The following is a 21,009-nucleotide window of genomic DNA, read 5'->3' on the forward strand; positions in this document are numbered from 1 at the left end:
CAATAGAAACATCCTGTGAGCTCTTTCTATCTGCAGGTCCCATATTGGTACATTTGTCCATCTGCTGATGCTCTCCATCATATATTGAAGGCAGTTGTTTTCCTCCTTTTTCTCTGGTATTGCAGCAAAGCATGAATCGCCCTCCTTGATTTGTCCTCTATCTCAATTCATTTCCTCTGGATGTCTTCAATGTCTTTAATCCTGCACAGTTGTTTTTCACATCCACAGATGCCTTTTGCAAAGTGGTGATCTTAGAGTGTCAACTGAGTGCCTAACTTATTTACTCCATTCTTTTATTGTTGGACTTAAATACTTATTCAAAACATCACTAATTTTGAATACTTCAGAGTACATCAGATTTATTTTTTCGTCCATTGACAATTACTCATCAGGTGCTATGTTGTTTGTGGATCTCCAATTCAATGTTAGACTTGCAATTTGGTCTACTACACCAATTGTTTTGTAACACCATTCTAATTGCTTTATTATCCCTTTCCCAGTTTTCTCCTTCTGTCAATCTTATGGCAATTCCACCTGACCTTGGCAGTTGTTTTTTCTTTCTTTTCTTTTTCAGGAGGGAAGCTATTTTGGAGTGCCAGCTACTCTATCTTTATACCAGAAAGTCTTTAATCATCTCCTTCTTGAGTAAGAGACAGGGAGGGCAGACACTTCAATCTGAACAGGTAAGACAAGCAGCTGAAGGATGTAAAGCCTAGTGAAGGACAGCAGGATACTCTTTTCCACCCTGTGTAAGGTTTGAAACTCTTCATGTGGTACAAATGGAAAGGAGCTTCAGTGTGTGAAACCTACATTAGATCAGACAGATCATACAACAGTCAATTAGCATGCATGATCATTTCAATCCACTTTCGTCAGGAAGATGCATGCATACGGAAATAAAGTATGTGAGACTCCCTTCCACATACAGGTACAACATCCCTGAGCAGAAACACTACAGATGAAGAGGCTTCTCCCCCCCCCCCCCATGTCAGGCAATGCGGCAAAGATGCTTTGGGGTGCACCTGCCAAAGTATAGGGATGGAATAAACCTGAACAGGATCAGAGTTTGTCATCAGACCATGTTTCCTAATTGTTGATTCCCATGCCAATAAGGCCACGTTCCACCATATGTTATACTTTATTATACAGAGGACCACAGAAAAAGCCTTACCACAAAAGGCCCTAGTAATTCTTCATCACTCTAGGCCATTAAACTCTACTGGATTCAGGGAGAGGCCAAAGGATAAGAATCCTTGGTCCTGAATGCAACCACCAAGCACCAGCGAGGTACATCACACTGCCTCCTAGGTGCAAGTCAGTCACAGCCCTAAGATGGTTCCAAGGAACTGTATAACCTGAAGGTATGGCCATCTCTCATCATCTACTACAGTGAAGGACATTTGTGAATATGGCTCCTTGCCAGACAAGGAGGAATTTGCCACATAATTAAATCATAAAGCCATTTCATGCTGTGCTTTGTGATAAACGTTCCATCTAAGTAGTTGCACTTCATTTCTCTTCAACCTGTGGGCATACGGATCTGTATCGGATCCAAGACGGCAAAGATTACTAGCATCAGTTCCGAGCTCCAGACTCCTCCCATTACCCATAACACACCTCCCTTGCCTTCCATCCCCAGATCAAGTTTGCTGAGCTTACACTTATAACCCGACCTGATAACATACCTGTGACCTATACTTACAGCCCGTAGGCTGAACATGCGCCAAAGGTCCGGGGGAAGGAGGGAGGGATGGCTGACGACAAATGAAGTACAACTACTCAGATGGAACGTTATGGTGAGTACATAACTTCTTTATCTGAAGTTGTTTACTTTATTTGATCTTCAACCTGTAGGACAGAGTCCCCAGCTACTAAACTCCTGGGTAGCTCTCATGGAAGGATATTCTGGAGCACCGCGAGCCAAAGGATGCTCTCCTTCTAGATGTCAAATCCAATTTATGATGGGAGATAAATGTATGAGATGAGGACCAAGTAGCTGCAGAGCAAACGTCATCCAAAGACACCCTAGACCAGAAAGCTCCAGATGTAGCCATGGACCTAGTGGAATGAGCTTTAACCTGACCTGGAGGAGACATGCCTTTGACCTTGTAGACCTGCAGGATGCATGAAAAAATCCATCTAGCTATTGTGACCTTGGAAATAGGTTTGCCCAAAAAGGGTCTATAGAACGAAACAAACAATTGATCAGATTTATGAAAATTTTTTGTCCTGTGTAAATAGAATCGTAACTGTCTGTGAACATCCAACATGTGTAGTTTGTATTCCATCCTGTTGGCAAAATTGGGAAAGAACAAAGACAAATTTATAGTCTGACTGATATTGACTGGTGATGCCACCTTAGGAAGAAAGGATGGATTGGTTCGAAGGAAACTCTCTTTATGAAAAATCGTGTCTATATCACGTTATCGAAAGTTTACTTAATCAAATCAATAACGGTCAAACTTTACTGATCGATTAAGTAAAACATTGAATAATGTAAAAAAAAAAAAAAAAAAAAAAATGGTGTAGGCAGGGGGGCAAACCCCCCTGCGCCCCCCCACACTCCCCTACTTAAATATACCAACTTCGAGACCACACTACATTGAGGTAAACAGAAATCTCCCCTTACGGAGAGTTCCCTTTACTTGCATGATGTTCTTCACTTTCGATATTGTCTTGCCGACAATATCAGACTCGATATTGTCAGCTTATGACAACATGAAGTAGACCCGAAAAATCATGTACGGGAATTTTATGGACAAGGCCTGTAATTCCGAAACCCTTCTAGCAGAGGTAATAGCGACCAGAAAAGTGGTTTTCCACGACAGAAATTTTATATCAACAGTAGCGGCAGGCTCGAAAGGCAAGGCGACCAGAGCTTGGAGAACCATAGTAAGGTTCCATGGGGGGACAGGATCTTTGACTGGGGGGGCATAGCAAAAAGGTGCCTTTGATGAAGGCTTTACACAGTCTAGAAGATGCCAAGGATGCAGAATTCTCACCCACATGAAAATGAGAAATGGCAGCCAATTGAACTTTGACAGTAGAAGAACTAGCTCCGTGCTGGAAAAGAGCTCGGAAATCAAGAATAGCGGAAACAGGAGCCGTGAAAGGATCTAAACTCCTCTGAGAGGCCCAGAAAGAAAAACGTTTCCACTTACTGCGATAAACCTTTCTGGTTGAAGACTTATGAGCAGCTACCAAAATAGACTTAACTGAGGAGGAAAGTCCGAGAGTCCCTAGCAATCACGGGAACTGGAGCAGCCAAGCTGTGAGCTTCAGGCTGTCCAGATGCGGATGAAGCACCCCCGATGGGTGTGAAATCAGATCCTGAAAGGGATCTAGGATCCAAAGCGAAGCCAAAAGGTGAGACCAAAGGAAGGGAAACCATACCAGGCAAAGCCAGAATGGGGCAATGAGGATCACCTTGCTCCTCAGTCAACAAGCTTTCTGCAGAAACCTCGGGATGAGAGGGACTGGTGGGGTAAGCATACAGAAGACCGGGAGGCCAAGCATGAACTACAGTGTCTCCGGGGAACTACCCTGGTGAGGTGTTCAAAGAGAAAAACCTGCTGCACTTCGCGTTGGAAGGAGATGCGAAGAGAACGCAGCAAGTTTGACCCCACTCACTGAAGATCTGTTCCGCTACTGATGGATTTTGAGACCACTCGTAAGGTGTCAGAATGGTCCGACTTAGCCTGTCCGCTAGAATGTTGGACCGTCTCAGAATGTGCGTTGCGATAAGAAAGCGATCGGTGGAGATCGCCCATTCCACACACTCATGGCCTCATGACAAAGGGGATAAGATCTGGTCCCTCCCTGTTTGTTGATATACCACACTACCGACATGTTGTTTGACTGAAAAGCAATCGTCCCCCGAGGAAGAAACGCATGAAGGGCCTGCAACGCTAGAAGAACCGCCCTCATCTCTAGGACATTGATATGCAAACTGGTGTCTATGGGGGACCCCACAGGCCTTGGACTGTCCTGCCCAAACAATGCCCCCCCACCCAAGATGGGAGGCATCTATGGTCACTGTGGCTTGGGCCGGGGCTGAAACGAAGGGTCGTCCCTCCAAAATGTCCGGAGAGCTCATCCACCATATGAAGGATGGCTGACACATTTGACTTAGGTGGATAGGATAGATTAGTTGTAAATCCAACAGGGACCACTGAACCGCCAAAGTTCACTGAAGAATCTGTATGTGTAGTTGGGCACATGGAAGGAGAGTTATGGTCGCCGCCATCTAGAATAGGGCCCTCAATACAGATTCCGCTGTCGGAAGATGAGAATGGTAAATTAGGGAGACATGCATCCTGAGGTTTTGAACTCTCTCCGAGGTCATGAACACTTTGCCCTGGAGTGTCTCTATCCTGGCACCAATGTAGTTTATTACCTGTACAATGTGTTGATTGTGATACCCAAATTCAGGACAAGTGTCAAAGTAGTCCCTGGTTCGGGAAAGTAGATGCCTGGTGGGAGCAGTGAGGAGCCAATCGTCCAGGTACGGATAGACCTGAATCCCCTGAAGCCTCAGGTGAGCTGCTATCACCGTCATTACTTTGGCAAACACCCTGGTGGTGGTGAGACCAAAGGGTGGGGCTCGAAATTGGTAATGATTGGCCCCCTAGCTGGAAGTGGAGGAACCTCCTGGAGTTTCTGTGCATTTTTATGTGATAGTAAGCATCCTGGAGATCTAACTAGCATATCCAGATGCTCTCTTGCAGGTACAGCATCATGATGGACTGTAGTCTGACCATTCAGAACTTTTCTTTGGCCACTGACAGGTTCAAGGTAGAGAGGTCCAGAATTGCCCTTAAGTCCACCATTTTCTTTGGCCCCAAAAAGAACCTGGAGTAGAAACCCGATCCAGACTGATCTAGGGGGACAGTTTTGATGGCTATTTTTCCTAGCAGTTTGGAAATTTCCTGTGCTGCTGCCTCCCTCTGCATGGGTGGAACGTCTGGGAGGTGTTGGAGAACCCACAAAGGGGACAGAATACCCTCTGGATATGATTGGCGGCACCCAGCGGTCAGTTGTTATGGACTCCCATGCCGCTGGGTGCAAGGACAATCTTTCCCCGACTGCCTCCAGAGTAGAGCAATCAGGCAACCCCTCAGGGTTGCTGCCCAGGTCTGTCCGAGGGTTCGAGACCCAAAGTTTCGGGGACCCCCTCGGCCTTTGGGCTGGCATCCACTCTGTCCCCCTCTGCTTCTGGGGGAGATGAGCCCTGACTGTCCCGGGAATACTGAGACTTCCGGAACCACATCTTCATTTGCCCTCTCTGGTTCCGGGAAAAGGACCTTTGAGGGTTAGAGAAGCAGATCCTGACGGCAGACAGTGTGTCTTCCCATCCTTCTCACTCTGGACTAGTGTCTCCTTGACAGTCTTACCAAACAGAGTCGAGAGGCATTGGCAAAGGACGCCTTAAAGTGTTCAGTACATTGGCACAAGAGCCAGGCATTATGCCTCATGGACACACTGGACCCAGCCGCTCCTTCTGTTGCATGGGAAAGGAGTCGCATGGACGTATTCGATACTGCTCTCAAAGTGGCCATTTTCACAGAGAACGAAGCCTTGTCCTCCTGCAACATGCTCTTGGATGGAGTCTCCTCCAGCTCCTTCACTAGGTCATGTTGTAGTCTCGTAACATGGGCCAAGTACTTCAGCTTGGGGAAGACCAACCTCCCCGCTGGTGCAGGATCTCCATGATGTCTCCAAAGAAGACATCGTCAAGAGGTGACCTTGGGGAGTCCTCCCCCTCATCTAAGTCTGTGTCCTCGGTTAGGAACTCAGGGGAGTCCAACTGCCTCCTCTTACACGTATGCTTGAGAGGCACATCTCCCGTGGGGCTCTCTGGGGAGTGCTTGCAAGCCATCTGTTCTTCTGAGGTAACCATCTAGGGCCCTTCGGGCATGGGCTGTCTCTCTAGTAGGACAACGGGGACCATAGACACAGACTTGGGGGTCTGGGTGGGGCCCAAGGGCGTGGTCAGAGGCCTCGATCCAATGGAGAGGACCCATTATACCACATCAAACGCTGAAGGAGAGTGGACCTCCTGTGAAGCCAATAAGGAGGCCGGTCTCTCCGGGTCGGATGCCAGAATCGGAGCTGGACCCTAAGTGCCCGAAGCTCCGAGAGAGGGAACCTGGACCAACAATGTTGGAGCCGATGGTAAAGGTTCCACTCCCTCGGATTCAACCCCCAGGCTCCGGCTCCAAGAGGGGCACGGATCCGAACTGCCAAACTGGCCGGATCCAAGATGCTCCAGGCAGCTGCTGGCGTTGAGGATGCGAGGACCGTCAAAGCCCCGACCAAGGCCAACCTCGGATCAGAGAACTCAGAAGCCGAAGGGCGGATCGGGGAAGGAGTAATAGACTGAAAAAAGGGAAGCGAGCTGCTCCCTCCTGAGGGAGGGGGGCTGGCAAGATCCCCATCTGAATCTGTGTACGGATAAAGCGCCTCATCATCTTATCCAGATCCATGTCAAAGAGAGAATGGGTCGACCGAGACGAGGCCATAGACTCCACCCGGGCAGATCGGGAAGCTGAGGCCCGGGAGACTGGGCGTGCCTCCTCCGGCTCTGGGGAGAACCTCGGGGCCGAGGAGAGTCACGGATATGAGAAGACTTCCTTGGTGACAAGAGGTCCGGAGACCTCTTCCTTTTCTCCTTCGTCCTCGACTCTCTCTCCCGCTCTCCACCCCTCCTCTGCTCCACTACCACAGGCTTAGAAGCAGGAGTTTGAGACCCAGCCTGGGAGGGAGGGGAGGCCAGTGGCAGATAAACAGGAGAGGCAGCCGTAGTGACTGAAGCCGAGGAGGGAGGATCAGTGGCAGGAATAAGCCCTTTGAGAGCCAACTTGGCCTTTCTGTCCTTCAAAGCTCGGGGGTTGAACCCCGCACAAATGGAATAATCAACATTCAGGTAGGCCACACCTAAACATAATACACACAGAGTGCGGCCATCCGCTGGGACGAGCTTATGGCCACACTCTGTACGGTGTTTAAAGATAAGCTTTTTGGCCATGCTTACAGAAGAAAGCAAGAGAACAAACAAAAAAACTTTCTTCCTATAAACAACAAACCCACTCACCACACTAGACTGACTAAAAGGGGTGGAGGGGCACCACAGACAAACTACACTAACTAACTACTACTACAAACCTACACACGATGCCAAAGTAATGGGAGGGGAGAAAGGGTACTTATACTAATCTAAAATGGCTATATAAACAGAAAACTTTATGAAACTTACAATCCAAAAACACCCTGCTAGCTGGAGCTCTAGAGACATGATGTTTCACAAATTGCGGCAAACAAGATCTGGGGATGGAAGGCAAGGGAGGTGTATTATGGGTAAGGGGAGGAGTCTGGAACTTGGAGCTGATGCTAGTAATCTTTGCCGATTCGGATCTGATACAGATCCATATTCCCACAGGCTGAAGATCAAATGAAGTAAACTACTTCAGATCTGATGTCTGCCTTCTAAATCCCTTGCCTTCTCATGGTACTGCTGCTGCATCAGCCTAAGAATGAAAAAAGAAGACAATGTGCAATCTTAACTACCTCAATCTTGTGAGACATTAAACAAGCCCAGATTCTCCCTCGTTTGTCTTTCAACGGTCACACTGAAATTATGGCACTTGCTTGACACTGTGTTCAACATTCAATACCACAAGCAGTACTGAGGTGGGTCTTGGCTTAGAACCTGGCAAATAAAACAAAAAATGATGGCCAAGTGTGTAACGCACCAAACACAATAACTTTTCTATGAAAAATATCAGACTTCTGTTTGGAAATGTGACAATGGCAGAAAAAGGTTACAGGCTCAACATTCAATCACAAATTCCAGGTAACATGACAGTCTGTACTGGTGAAGAAGGGCATACATACCCCACAGGAAAAAAGTTAACAAAAAAGGCAGCAAGACTAAAGGTTGCAAAACGTATGGCTCTGGCATCACATTTTAAAACTACAAATAGACCATAACTGACTGACTGCAGCATACAGTACTTCTACATTATTTAATCTACATATAAAATAATTTATTTTGAAACTGTGCTGTCTAGACCTTTATCAAAAAGGTTGTAACTAACTAGCATTTAATTTATGTACAAAAATATTTAATTCATGTATAAAAATTCTGTACTTCATAAGTATGCTTTGCCAATGTACGTATGACAATTCTATATTTTATATGTATGCCTTGCCTATGGTCCAGACTCATAGTTTTAAAAAAAGTGCCCTTGAACTAGTACACTTATCTGGTTGTTAAAATAAATACACACATTAGCATCACATAAAAAACAAAAAAAAAAAACAAAAAAAAAAAAAATGAAGAATTAATAGGTAGGTAGTACTCACCTTGGGAAAAAGTTTTAGCTACTGGGTTGCTGGCAGTGACTATAGTGTTTTTTCTTGGAGGAGTTGCCATTAACTGTTGTGATGCTGATGCTGAGCTGGCAATAGCACTACTAGGCAGCATTACTCCACTGGGTTTAGGCAAACCACCACTTAGAGATGCTGAATCAGTTACACAGTTCAAAACAAAGAAGCCATCTGACTCTCTGAAAACTGTACTACCTGCTGGCGCCACATGAATAATATTTTTCTCCAGTGGACTAATACCCATACCCAAGCTTGGCAGAATATTAGACTTTTCAGACTGCAAGGACAGTACACCTGCTGGGCGACTGGTGGGTCCAGGAAGAGCAGTATGCGAGACTGCTGAAGCTGTGTCTTCTGTTTTTTCTGAGGTGTTTACATCTGAACTTTTAACATTTGCATCATGAGATAAAGCATCGCCCAGTGAAGTCTTATTAGGAGAGGACATTACTATAGTAGGAATGTTGTATGAATTGTTACTACAAACTGCTGTTTTTATTTCACCCACACTCGAATTTTCTGGGTCAGAAGTAATGATTCTGAGTGAAACTAATTTGGAAGGACTCTCACTCTCCACTTGCCTAGTGCTTAGAGAGTCACTGCCTGCAGAAACTGTTATGGTGGTGGGATGTGGGAATGTAGAGGACTGTGGAACACCACCATTTAAAGATGAACAGCAGTCAGAACAGTCTTCAACAATAATGCAGTCTGAGTCCACTGAAGCTCCTCCAGACGTTTCTCCTTTAGAAGGTGATTGAGGTGGACTATTTTCTACCTCAACAAAGGACTCTTCAAAATGTAAAGTTTCAGGATCCTCCTCAGAGATTATCATTTCAGGATCTGTGCTGGATGAAGGCTGGATTTCAACAGACAATTCTTCCTGGGCAGAATATTCAGAATGTGAAACACTGCACAAGTTCTGCTCAGTTGCCATGCTTAAAGGCATTTTGGCATTTATTGGCTCAGTCTCATTCTGTACTCCTGAGTCAAAGTTGCAAACAATAGCCTTCTCTACTGACAACACTGTTGCAGAAATCATTTCATCACTTTGACACGTTTCTCTATTCTCCTTCAAAATATTACATGCAATCTCAGTCTCTGTGTCACTCACAATTTGCAATGAAGTATCATTCGGCTCATCTATTTCGCTGGACATATCTACTGATGAAGGCAATGGTGCATCTTGCTGAAAGGACTTGACTTCTATTTCAGTTTTCTCTACCAAGGGAGACGTTTCCTGTTCCTTGGATAAACTGGAACTGTTTTTCTCTGCGACTATCTGCACAGCGTGTCCCTGCTGCAAAGTGACTGCATTCTGAACATCAATACATTGATCGTCAACATCACCTTCAGTTTCTATTTCTGCTAAAGAACATGTCTTGGATGTTTTCTCAGAACATGTATCAGAAGACTGTTTTTCAAGACTTATCTTTCCTTCTGTACTAGGGTTGTAGTTTGGCATGATGCAGTCAGACGTAGGGTCTGAAGACTCTTCAGCCTGTGAACACTCCTGGGAGTTGCTCGGACTGGATAAAAGACTACATACCTGCTTGCCAATGGATCCAATGACAGATTCTGAGCCACTTTTGGATGGGGTGGTGTTAACTTCAACATCTCTATTTTTATCTCCCACTGTCACAGGAGACACTTTTTTGGTGGAACAAAATGAACTGTCCAACATTACTATGCTGGTATCTGAAACAAAGATTACAAATTTGATCATAAGTTGAACAAACTTTAATTTCAACAAAAATGCTAGAATTAAGCATATGCACATTGTATTAACTGATAATATGAATTTAAAGACATCATTTGCTGCTGTTTTCCCTTAATTATATTCCAAAGGGTTGGCATTATAAACAGAGCTTCTGAAATATTAATTCAAAATAACAAAAGACCTATACAAGTATTACCTATGTAACAAAATCCATAAATACGAGGCTTTCCTACCTTTTGAATCATTGTGGTCTGACTACAGCCACATTTCTGGCGCCTAATTGCTCCTGACACACGTGGAAATCACTAGGCTATCAGGATTAGGGGCTGTTACTTTAAAACAAGTGTCAAAATTCAGTTATTTATTAAAGAAGCTTAAAAGAAAAAGGAAAAAGTAATGAAACGAGAAAAACATGGAACAAGTCTTCTCTTACTCTTCACTGGAAATCCCATATGCACCCTCTGCTAGCACACAGTGAGGTTCCATGTGCCTAGCTCCAGAGCTCCCCAAGCATGGTAACACACTTCCTACAAATTATGAAAAACAAAGCAGATTTGGCACCAACACTGTATGCCTATATAAATATATACTTACCAAACTTAAACAGAATTTCAACACTAGTTAATGGATAGAGGGTAAATGAGAAGTTAAGTGGGACCCACCAAAGAAGACAGATAACACAGTAAGAATCTCTCTCTTACACAGGATGTTACAGACCATCCTTAGTGCATCTAGATCTGGAAAGAATCCTAAAGTAGTAGAAGTTCCACGGAGGTAAGACTAAAATTATGGCTAATAGTAAAAGCTTACAAGGCAAAGTTCTGAAACATCAAAGTAGATCAAACACCTGCACTCATGTCTCAAATGAATGTTTTGTGAAGGTGTGAACCCGTGACCAAGAGGCTCTGACATAGATGTCTCCAATGGAAAAATTCTTGAAGCATGCACTGGAAGCTGTCACACCAGTGGTAAAGTGGCGTTCAACAGCATCCCTTTCCAAAAGATGAATTGCCATACATTAAAGATAATGCTATTAAGTAATTCACCTGGACACAGTACGTTTAGCAGTTGCTAACCCTTACTTTCATAGAGCACAGAGATGACAAGCTATTTTATATTACATAACTCTTCCATTCATTTGCAGCAGAACCTGAACTGACCATGCATTTTGAGATTGAAAGGTACTTTACTCAGTTTGTATCTTTCAAAATGACAATGGAAATCGACAGAATGACTTGAGCATGTTCTTGCACCACTTTTGGAAGAAAGTAAAAATTGATCATGGAAGATGACCAACTTCCCTACACATAATCTGAACCTCTTAAGGTCTTGACGGTAGATGTAATGGCCACCAGGGAAAGCATAAAAGGCTGTTGAATTCATCATGACTGCAAAATATCCAAGACACAAATCATATAAGCATCTAAGGTACATCAGGTTTACCTGCATGCAGATCAACTGGGTTGGCACATGGCATCTCTCCTACCATAAGAAAAAAAACCTTCCACTGGTCAGAGTACATCTTGTAGGTAGATGGTTAAGTTTCTTGTCCTGCATGGCCTCTGCCACAACAGGAGGCATATTTGCTAAAAACTCCTACCACTGAAGACATAAGTTCATAGGTGTGTGCTAGGCTAATGGCCCTGGAGCCTTTACAAGCCTAGCCTGTAGGATTACCCTGGCATCATGCCACCCAACCTTAATTTCCAATGCCTCAGTCGAGCAGAGCCACTGGAGTGATCCCTGGGGTGAATTTTCTATTTCCCATCCATTCCATCAAGATTTTTCTTCAAGAGGGCCAGTGAGGTGCTCTGTTTGACATGCGAAGACCCTCAAACATCTGCAATGGGGCTTCTTCACAGACGGGGTGCCAGGTTTACAAGAATATGGGGTTATCAAAAGGGAGGTCACAGAGGCTCTTCCCAGCAGTTAAGTCTTCCTTCTCTACACACTGCCAATTACAGGCTCCATGAGGACTGGTCAAGTATGACCTCACAAGAAAGAAATATCCAAAATAGTCTGCTGGAGCTCCTCTTTAAAGGACAGCCTCAGCCATGACATTTTTCACAGGTGCGTTCCTGTGCCTGATGCCCTTGCACAGCACAAACGCAGTCAATACTGAAAGCAAATCACACTGTAGCTCAATGTGGAAATCTCAGACAACAGTCCTGACCATTTCTTCCTTTATTTCAGAAACTCAAAGATGACTCAAACATCTTAAGCACACAGACTAATTAGGAAGACCTGCAGACTGGACAGGAGAGACAGACACTTAAGAGATCTAAGCTCCAATGTGGCAAAGGAAGTGATCCTTATGCTGGACTGAGTTTATACAGACATCTGCTCAAGGATGCCCGGTCAGAATCTCATTTTAGTCAGCTGAGAACCTACAGAGAGTTTATGCCTTCAGAGAAGGAATATTTGGGCATCTTCAGGCTGCCTTTTTGACAGGCTCCACAGGAGGGATGAGTCAAGGTTCCTCCAGCTTATTCTCAAGATCCACATTTGAGCACTCATTTAGGGATGAAAGGGGATTACAGTGCAGTTCCTGATGGATGTTATCAGTTAAAATAATACAGGGAGTGAAGGTTTTGTGATGTTTTTCAGTCTTGGAAATAATAGACTCTTCACTTTTTCGAGAAGTAGTGTGTGAGTGTGTGGGACAGATCTCACCATTCCTCAGATCCATATTGTATATCCTGTAATGTGTCAACACAGCTGGGGTAATGCTTGCAAAAGGTGCTTGTCTGGTGACATGGAACTGATGTGCAAGGAACCACCTGCCAAAGGACAGTACGAGGACAAGACAACCTTGTAATGGGCCCAGTACTGGCAACCAAGATACAGTCCCCAAGGATGCAAATCCACACTCTTGAGCATTCAGGTTGCAGGACACCTCAAACTACTGCTTAAGACAAACAGTACAAGCCTCAGATGTTGGATTGACAGGACATAACAGAAACAGTTCACTGGGACTATGAGCCCTGCTGGATCTAGAGAAAAAAGTTTTCCTCTTCCTGATTGTAACCATTTAGGTCTGTCTGGGAGGGGTCTAGAGACTGCTCCCTGGCAGCAAACTAGTAAGGTGCTTAAACTTGCTATTCAAACAGAGTTCTGGTGTCAAGACCTTGATAAGCACCTCAAGGAAACTGCTGTGAATGCACTACTTGGTGGCTCTTTGACATCTGCAAAAGAGAAAGATCATTGCAAAGTTAAACCCATGCAAACCCAGGTTGAGCACATAGCACTAAGGACTTGTGGGGGCTTCTCAGAGACGGATCTACCTCCAGGAAGGTGTGCAAATATCTGACCTTCACTTTTAGTAATATTATGACACATCTAGCAATGTACAAGAAAGTTTCTCCCAACAATCCTTATGCTGGGCATTACCACCATCTTCTGGTCTCCAAATCCGGCAAGAAGACTTGCATCGTGCATCATCAGGTGGCCAGGCTGACAAGCAGGCAGTCACAGTTATAAGTTCCTACAAACTAGAAAATCGACTCAACACAGAATACTCCACATATATTGAAATACAAGTGAAAATGCCAAATTTAAATGATACAGTGCCCTTCCTTGTCCTTCGCAACTCACAAAAAAAAACTTATTACTAGCAAAAGTACAGTTTTGTACCAGAGTGTTCACACTGCTGCAGTCATTACACTTGGGTTATCCTGCCGTCAGGCGGTCCCGTAGTCGGCCAGAGTTTCAAAGTCTTGGTCCGGCGTCGGTTGCTGTCGCTTCTTCCCTGACGTCAGTGCGACAGAGGTATAAAAGATGCATCAACGCCATTTTCTTCAGTTTTTCTTGCCCCAGATGTCAGGTGCCCCCAGGTAGGTAGGCAATACATATTGCTAATAAAACATATATATAAATTAAAAACAATACCATCAGTTACAAGCAAATACACCACAAAGGTTGTGTAGGATAGAAAGGAATAGATAAGCCCAGCTAGGACAGAGGGGATGGAGGGATGGTAACCTGGACTGCAGCAGTGTGAACACTCGAACATCTACATTTATGGTAGGTACAAAACTGTACTATGTTCATCGTGTTACACTGCTGCAGTCATTACACTTGGGTAGAATCCCAAAGCTAAGGTTGGGTGGCTGGTCTATAAAGAATTAGGATTGGCTAGGAGGCCCTGCAGAACTGAAGTGGCAAATCCTGCTCTGGATTTAGAGTAAAGAGGCAAGTGGGAATGCTTGGTAAAGGTGTGCACTGAACTCCAAGTTGCAGCCTCCAGAATTTCCTTGGTTGGTACTCCTCTGAGAAAGGCTGTTGAAGTGGCTGTTGCTCTGGCAGAATGTGGTCTAATGTTATTAGGGACTGATTTTCCATGCTGTGTGTAGCAGTAATGAATACAGTGTCCTATCCATTTGGAGATAGTTTGCTTTGAGATAGCCTTGCCCTGTGATCCTGCAGCATATGCTACAAACACTTGCTCAGTTTTCCTGAAAGCTTTTGTTTTGTCCAAGTAGAAGCACAGCTGCCTGTGTATGTCCAAAGAGTGCAGAAGTTTCTCCCCTTTATTCTGGGGGTTTGGATAAAAAGTTGGCAAATGGATGGTTTGGTTAAGAGCCACACTAGATACCACCTTTGGCATAAAGGTAGGGTTTGTCCTTAAAGAAACCCTGTCCTGATGAAAAATTATAAAAGGTTCCACTGCCATTAATGCCTGTAGCTCTAAGACTCTTCGTGCTGAAGTTATTGCCAGGAGCAGAGCTGTTTTCCTTGAACAAAATTTTAGATTGGCTGTATTGGCTGGCTCAAAAGGTGGCAGGGTCAGGTTTTCCAAAACAAAATTGAGGTCCCAAGTTGGTGTTGGTGCTCTCCAGTCTTATGTTTTTAGCCCCTCTGAGGTACTGCTTTAGCAAGGGATGAGAGTATAAAGGAGGATCCGTGTTGTAATGTGCTGAAATGGCAGAGGCGTGGATCTTAATTGATGAGAAGGATCGGCCTTTGTCCAACATCTCAGTTAAGTATTGTCAAATCTGAGGAATGTTTGGGACAAGAGGGTCAAGGCTTCCATTTTTCTGAGTAAGATTTCCTGGTGCTAGGCCTCCTGGCCTCCAAAATGACATCCATAACAGCTTTAGAGAGAGATGTTGCCTGTTTGACTAATGAATCTGCCATGCAGCCACGTTTAGTGTCTTGAGCTGACCGTGCAGGATTTGATTGTTTTGTTGAGTCAGAAGGTGTGAAATTTGAGGCAAAATCCATGGTGGGCCTTGAGCCAAGTTCTTTAAGATTGGGTACCAGTGCTGGCGTGGCCAGTCTGGAGCAATCAGGATCATCTTTGGTTTTTCTTGTCTGGCTTTTAGGAGTACCTTTGAAAGAGAGGCAGTGGTGGGAAGGCATAAACTTTTAGGCTTTTCCAGCTGAACGAGATGGCATCCACTTTCCATGCTTGTGTGTGGTAAGTCCTTGTACAGAATTTTTGTAGTTGGCAATTCAGTGGGGAGGCAAAAAGATCTATGTCTGGGCATCCCCATTTTTACATTACCATACTGAAGATTTGTGGATTCAATTTCCATTCGTGAGGGTCCATGATATTTCTGCTAAGATAGTCTGCCAGAGTATTTTTCCTTCCTGGCAGGAATTGTGCTTGCAGATGAACTTGATAAGTTAGAGCTGTGTTACATAAGGTCATGGCTTGCCTGCATAGGGGATAAGAATGAGTGCCCCCTTGTTTGTTTATGTACCACATTACTGTGGTGTTGTCCGTCTTAAATAATAATTGTCCTGGATGCAGAAGGTCCTTAAAAGCTGTTAGGGCATTTTGAACAGCCAACATCTCTTTTTAATTGATGTGAAGATGCATTTGGTCTGTGGTCCACTTGCCCTGAATACATTTTCCTGCCATGTGTGCTCCCCAGGCGTAATCCGAAGCTTCTGTTAGAGTCTGCCTGGCTGTGGGTAGAGTGAAAGGCTGACCCTTGTTGAGGTGACATGCTTGTGCCCACTATCGAAACTCCTGTTGTAGGTACGGAATTATTGGTATTACTGCTTCTAAACTGCGAGAGTGCTGAGTCCAAACACTTTTTAGGTACCATTGTAAATTCCTCATATGCAGTCTGGCATATGGAATTAGTAGTATGCAAGATGCCATGAATCCCAGGGCCTGCAGAATTTTTCTTGCAGGGAGATGGGACTTTTTTGCCAGTAATTGAAAATATTGAGTCAGTTGTCCTTGTTTATCTGGCGTGAGGTAAGCCATCTGGGCCGTTGTATTTAAGCTGCCACCCAGGAATATTATCTGCTGTGAGGGCACTAGTTTTGACTTCTTTTCGAATTAGCAACCTTTTTACAAATGCCAGATGCTTTAGAAGAATGTCTTTTGTCTCTGCTTGAATGAGGCAGTCGTCCAGGTACGGATATATCTGAATTCCTTTTTGTTTGCAAAATGCAATTACTGGTGCCAGGCACTTTGTAAAGACCCTGGGCGCAGTAGATAAGCCAAAGGGCAGTGCAGAGAATTGGTAGTGCATTGTACCAGCTTTGAATCTGAGGTATCTTCTGCAGTTTTGTCCGATAGGGACATGCAGGCATGCCTCTTTGAGGTCCAGAGTAACAAGCCAAGCCTTCTTGCCCAGCATGGGAAGAAGCTGCTGTAGTGTCAACATTTTTAATTTCAGAACATCCAGGTAAGTATTTAGAGTTGAAAGGCCTAGTATGGGTCTCCAGGCTTTGTCCTTTCTGGGGACCAGGAAGAGTCTTGAGTAAAATCCTTGTCCCTGCTGTGGTACTTTTTGAATAGCTCTCATGTCCATGAGGGATGAAATTTGTTTTTGAGCCTCTGCCCATTGATTCTGTGGCAGGTTTGGCATTCCTTTTAGCCTTGGTAAAGTGTGAAAGTGGAACCTGTAATCTTGAGACACAATATTCAGAACCCATTTGTCTTGGGTGATTGTTTGCCAATTTTGAGAAAAAAGTGCTAGTTTTCCCCCTAAGGGGGCTGCCAAAAGGGAAGTGCTTGGCGTACGAAGGGGAAGTCATTGGGACTGTTTCCTGCAAGGCTGAGACTTGTCCTCACCTCCTCTTGGGGTTGGGGTGCCCCAATGTCGTCTGATAGAGCCTTGTGGTTGAGATCTGTCTCGTGGGCGTCTGTATCTGCCTCTCTGTGGCCTGTCTGACACCGGAAAAGACCAATTCTTTGTAGGTCAATTTCTGCTAAAACAAGGTGGCTGTACCTGTAAGAAGTCTTTGACTGTTTGCATAGATTTAGCTTTATCATCCATTTTAACACCTCTTCTGCCTTAACACCAAACAAGGTATAATGCTGTAAAGGAGCATCCAATAATTTTGCGTTAACATGATCAGGTAAACTCTGTTCTTTTAACCAAGCATGTGTTCGAATCAGAGAACCTGTAACTGCGGCTCTACAAGAGGCCTCTAAAGAATCAAAACCACATTGCAGAATATGTTTTCCCACCTGTTCAACTGCATGCAATAAATCCTGCATTTCTTTATAGTCAGGAGCTTCTGAGCTTGCAAGCATTTTCTGTTTTAACTGAGCCATTAAATATTGTTGGTACTTATGCATGTGAAACTGGCAATTTAAAGCCCTTACTGCTAAAGTTGCAGAAGTGTAAACTTTCTTCCCCCATCTAGCCAATGCTCAGGAATCTCTGTCAGAGGGGACTGGATTTTTTGCAATGGAAGCCTTAACCCCTTTGGGACCCCTGGAAATAGTTTCAGGATCAGCAGAAGGATTATTATGAAGAAACTTGTGAGAGGCAGGGACTCTATAATACCTATCTGGCTTGGTAGGTGCAGGGGGCAAAGAATCAGGAGATAAGTTGGATTCAGAGAACACATCATCCACAATATCTAACACAGGAGGGATAGCTAGGGGCCTGTGCTGAGGCAATAAAAGAAAGTCCCTGAGCCTTTTTTTGGATTCTGATAAATCCTGAATTTCCCAATGGAAATGCTCCCTCATGGTATGTAAGGTTTCCCCAAAAGAATAATCCTTAGGAAGAGAGGCTGAAGGAATGGATTCTTCAGCATCAGAGTCCTCATAAGGGGGTAGAGAGTATCCCTGGTCTGAAGAGGAATCAGAGGAAATGGAAACCTGATCAGAGGAATCATAGTTTGTATCCTGCCTAGGCCTTTTCTCAGGAGGGGGATGGGAACCCCTGATTAGTGTAATGAGGTATTCGGCCATTTTAAGCATCTGTTCCTAGGCATGGAGGACTGTACAGGAGAATGCTGTACTTGCTTCTTTGTCTTTAATGGTGTTTTTGTCTTGGCTGTTGCTTTAATGGTAAGTTGTGAAGGTCTGAAGACACCCTCAGAAGCCGATGCCTGCTCAGTGGCTCCGGACCCATCTGAGGGGTTTGTTTCCGTATGCCCAATACCTTGAGTTTCCAGAGGCCTAGTTGTCTCCACGTGGGAGTCGGAGGCGGCCTGTGGCTCTGAGGTAGCAGGTGTCAGGGGCTGCGAAAGCGCCTCTCTGAGAAGCAGCGACTGGCCTAGAAGAGGCTTTGTCAGTTTTGGACCTTGGATGCCTGTCCTTATCCTTGTCTTTGCGTTTAGAATTGCGGTAGTCGGTTGATCCGATGGCATCGTATAATTGAATCTTCAGCCAAAGTAGTGCAAAGCAAAATAAAAATGTCGTTTTATAGTGCGTTTGTTAAATCTAGCACAAAACCGACAACTAGTGACGTCGTGATCAGGGCCGAGGCATGGAATACAGTAAGAGTGGAAGTCCTTAAGAGGTATTTGCTTCCCACAAGAAATACAATTATTAACTTTTTCTGACATCGGTCTGAGGCAAGAAAAAAGTTTCCCCAATGGGGTACTTAGCTTTATTGAAGACTTCGGATCTGAAGTTCGACTTCGAAAATCTCAGGAGTCGGCCGACCGGCACTTGCGAACTGCTTTTGCTTCGGGCACTGCACGGCAAGAAAGACTGAAGAAAATGGTGTCGGATGCATCTTTTGTACCCCTGGCGCACTGACGTCAGGGAAGAAGCGACAGCAACCGACGCCGGACCAAGACTTTGGAACTCTGGCCGACTACGGGACCGCCTGACGGCAGGATAACCCAAGTGTAATGACTGCAGCAGTGTAACATGATGAACATCCAATGATCTCTAACAGTTTATTGTCCACTGTGAACTCAATAAGGAACTAATAGTCTACAGAGAGCAGATTTCATTATTAAATACTAATGACAAAGTACACGGTGATCATTTGCATTTACGGACTTTTTTGTCTGTTTTGAGATTCTAAGGCAGTTCCAGTCCCTGTGATCTTTGTTTGAGGCTTTGGAATATACATGCATACTTAGAGTGGTTCATACTGGACTTTTTATTTCCTGGTGGCTTCTGCAGAATTCCTGGCAGTTGTTTGTACAATACGTGTGGTGATATGGAAGACGAAGTTAATATTATCATTCATCTGACAACTGGAGGAGTGGCTAAGCTAACTAAAACGCTGGCTGATGTCATCGAGGAGGCGCAGGTTGTTCTCCAGCAACTCAAGAGGGAATTTCAGAGCCCTGCAACAGAGAGGCGAAAGTTCCAATGTATTTTCTTCATCTTTGGATGAAGGTACTGTTATAGCTGCAGATATTAATGGATCTAAACCAACCATTTCTAGGTTTCTGCATGACGAAGACCCCAATCCTTTTAAGGATGTCAACATGCTAGGACAAGTAAAAAGGTCTGTACACTCTCATTTGATGTCCTCTGATTTTAAAGCGTGTTTTCTTGAACTGGAAAAGAAGGTGGCTAAACTGAAAAGTTTGACCCTAGAAAATAATTATTTAAACAAATGTGTGAAGCTGAAAGTAGTACCGCTGGGATTAAGAGTATATACCTTCCCCAACAGTATTTCTCTTAAAGATAAAATTTACAACAGTATTAAAGACATTTATAATAAAGCAGGTCTTGAAGTTGTTAAGGCCCTCCTTGGTTGGAACGGTGAAGAGATTGTGGCCTTAAAATAACAAATAAAAAAATTTAGACATGAAATTAAACAAGCACCCAGACTATTGGGCCTTTCAACACTTATACTACAATTTGTTTGAAAAGTGCGAAAGGCTTGCTAACAACATTACCAACAAGGAAAAGAAAAATCTTTTGAGGGAGCTAAACAGCTACCAGCTTGGACAAGCCTTTTTGCTTAAAAAGAAAATAATACAAGTCTAATCACATTGATTCTAACAGTTCTCATTTTAAACATTTGGGGGGCAGACATTTAGATAGACTTGATTCATTTTATTCCTCTGCGACTGAGAACATTTTGCTTACTGATCCACAGGAACCACCAAGGGATATTTTTTCCAGCCAATCTAGTGAAAACTAGCAAAGCCTGTGATTTGGCTTCTCCTTCCACCCCTACTTTTTTTTTTACATTGGCAACAGAAACGAACAGTCTGCCCCCGAATCTGGAGGCTTTCACAGTAGTCACAAAGAAGAAAGGGAAAAACAAAGGATGTTGGAGAAAGAATGTCATAAGTTTAATTTGACTAATAAGGTTTTTTTCTTCTACTGAATTGAAACTATTGTCAACAGTTTTTTCTTTCCTACCAGCTAGTAGAGCTCCCTTAGTACACACTATGTTAGATTTTAAATTGTATATGAGGAAGCTAAATCTGAAATATATTCTAAATGATGTTCATATTAAAGAACAAGAGTTTGGAAGAAATATTACTTACAACCTTACTTTGGTACATACTTTGAATGTTTTTTCCTCCATTGTTGAAACAGAATTACATCAAGTTTAAAATGATACTCACAAGTGGTCCAGACATCAATACTACAATCTGAGCAACGATGAAATTTGCACTTAGGCAGTTGGGTAGTTATAATGATATTAGATATATGAAAGCGGACAGGGCATAATTGTCAAGAATAGTAGCACATACACTGAGGCTATGCATGAGCTTTTGAATGA

At 44.0% G+C, this 21,009-nt stretch overlaps 1 protein-coding gene across 1 annotated transcript in view; it reads right to left on the reverse strand.

Moving 5' to 3' along the window:
- The window catches only part of LOC122802816 (protein NPAT), a gene marked incomplete in the record, with an annotated part of 1,438,521 nt that overhangs the window by 596,369 nt on the left and 821,143 nt on the right, over positions 1 to 21,009 (reverse strand). Inside the window, 1 exon segment of the mRNA XM_044072621.1 lies at positions 8,365 to 10,080. Coding sequence (XP_043928556.1) covers positions 8,365 to 10,080 — 1,716 coding nt within the window.

This window comes from Protopterus annectens, chromosome 5.part0 (genome assembly GCF_019279795.1).
Source record: "Protopterus annectens isolate FY-2018-M chromosome 5.part0, PAN1.0, whole genome shotgun sequence".
NCBI classification, from domain to species: domain Eukaryota; kingdom Metazoa; phylum Chordata; order Ceratodontiformes; family Protopteridae; genus Protopterus; species Protopterus annectens.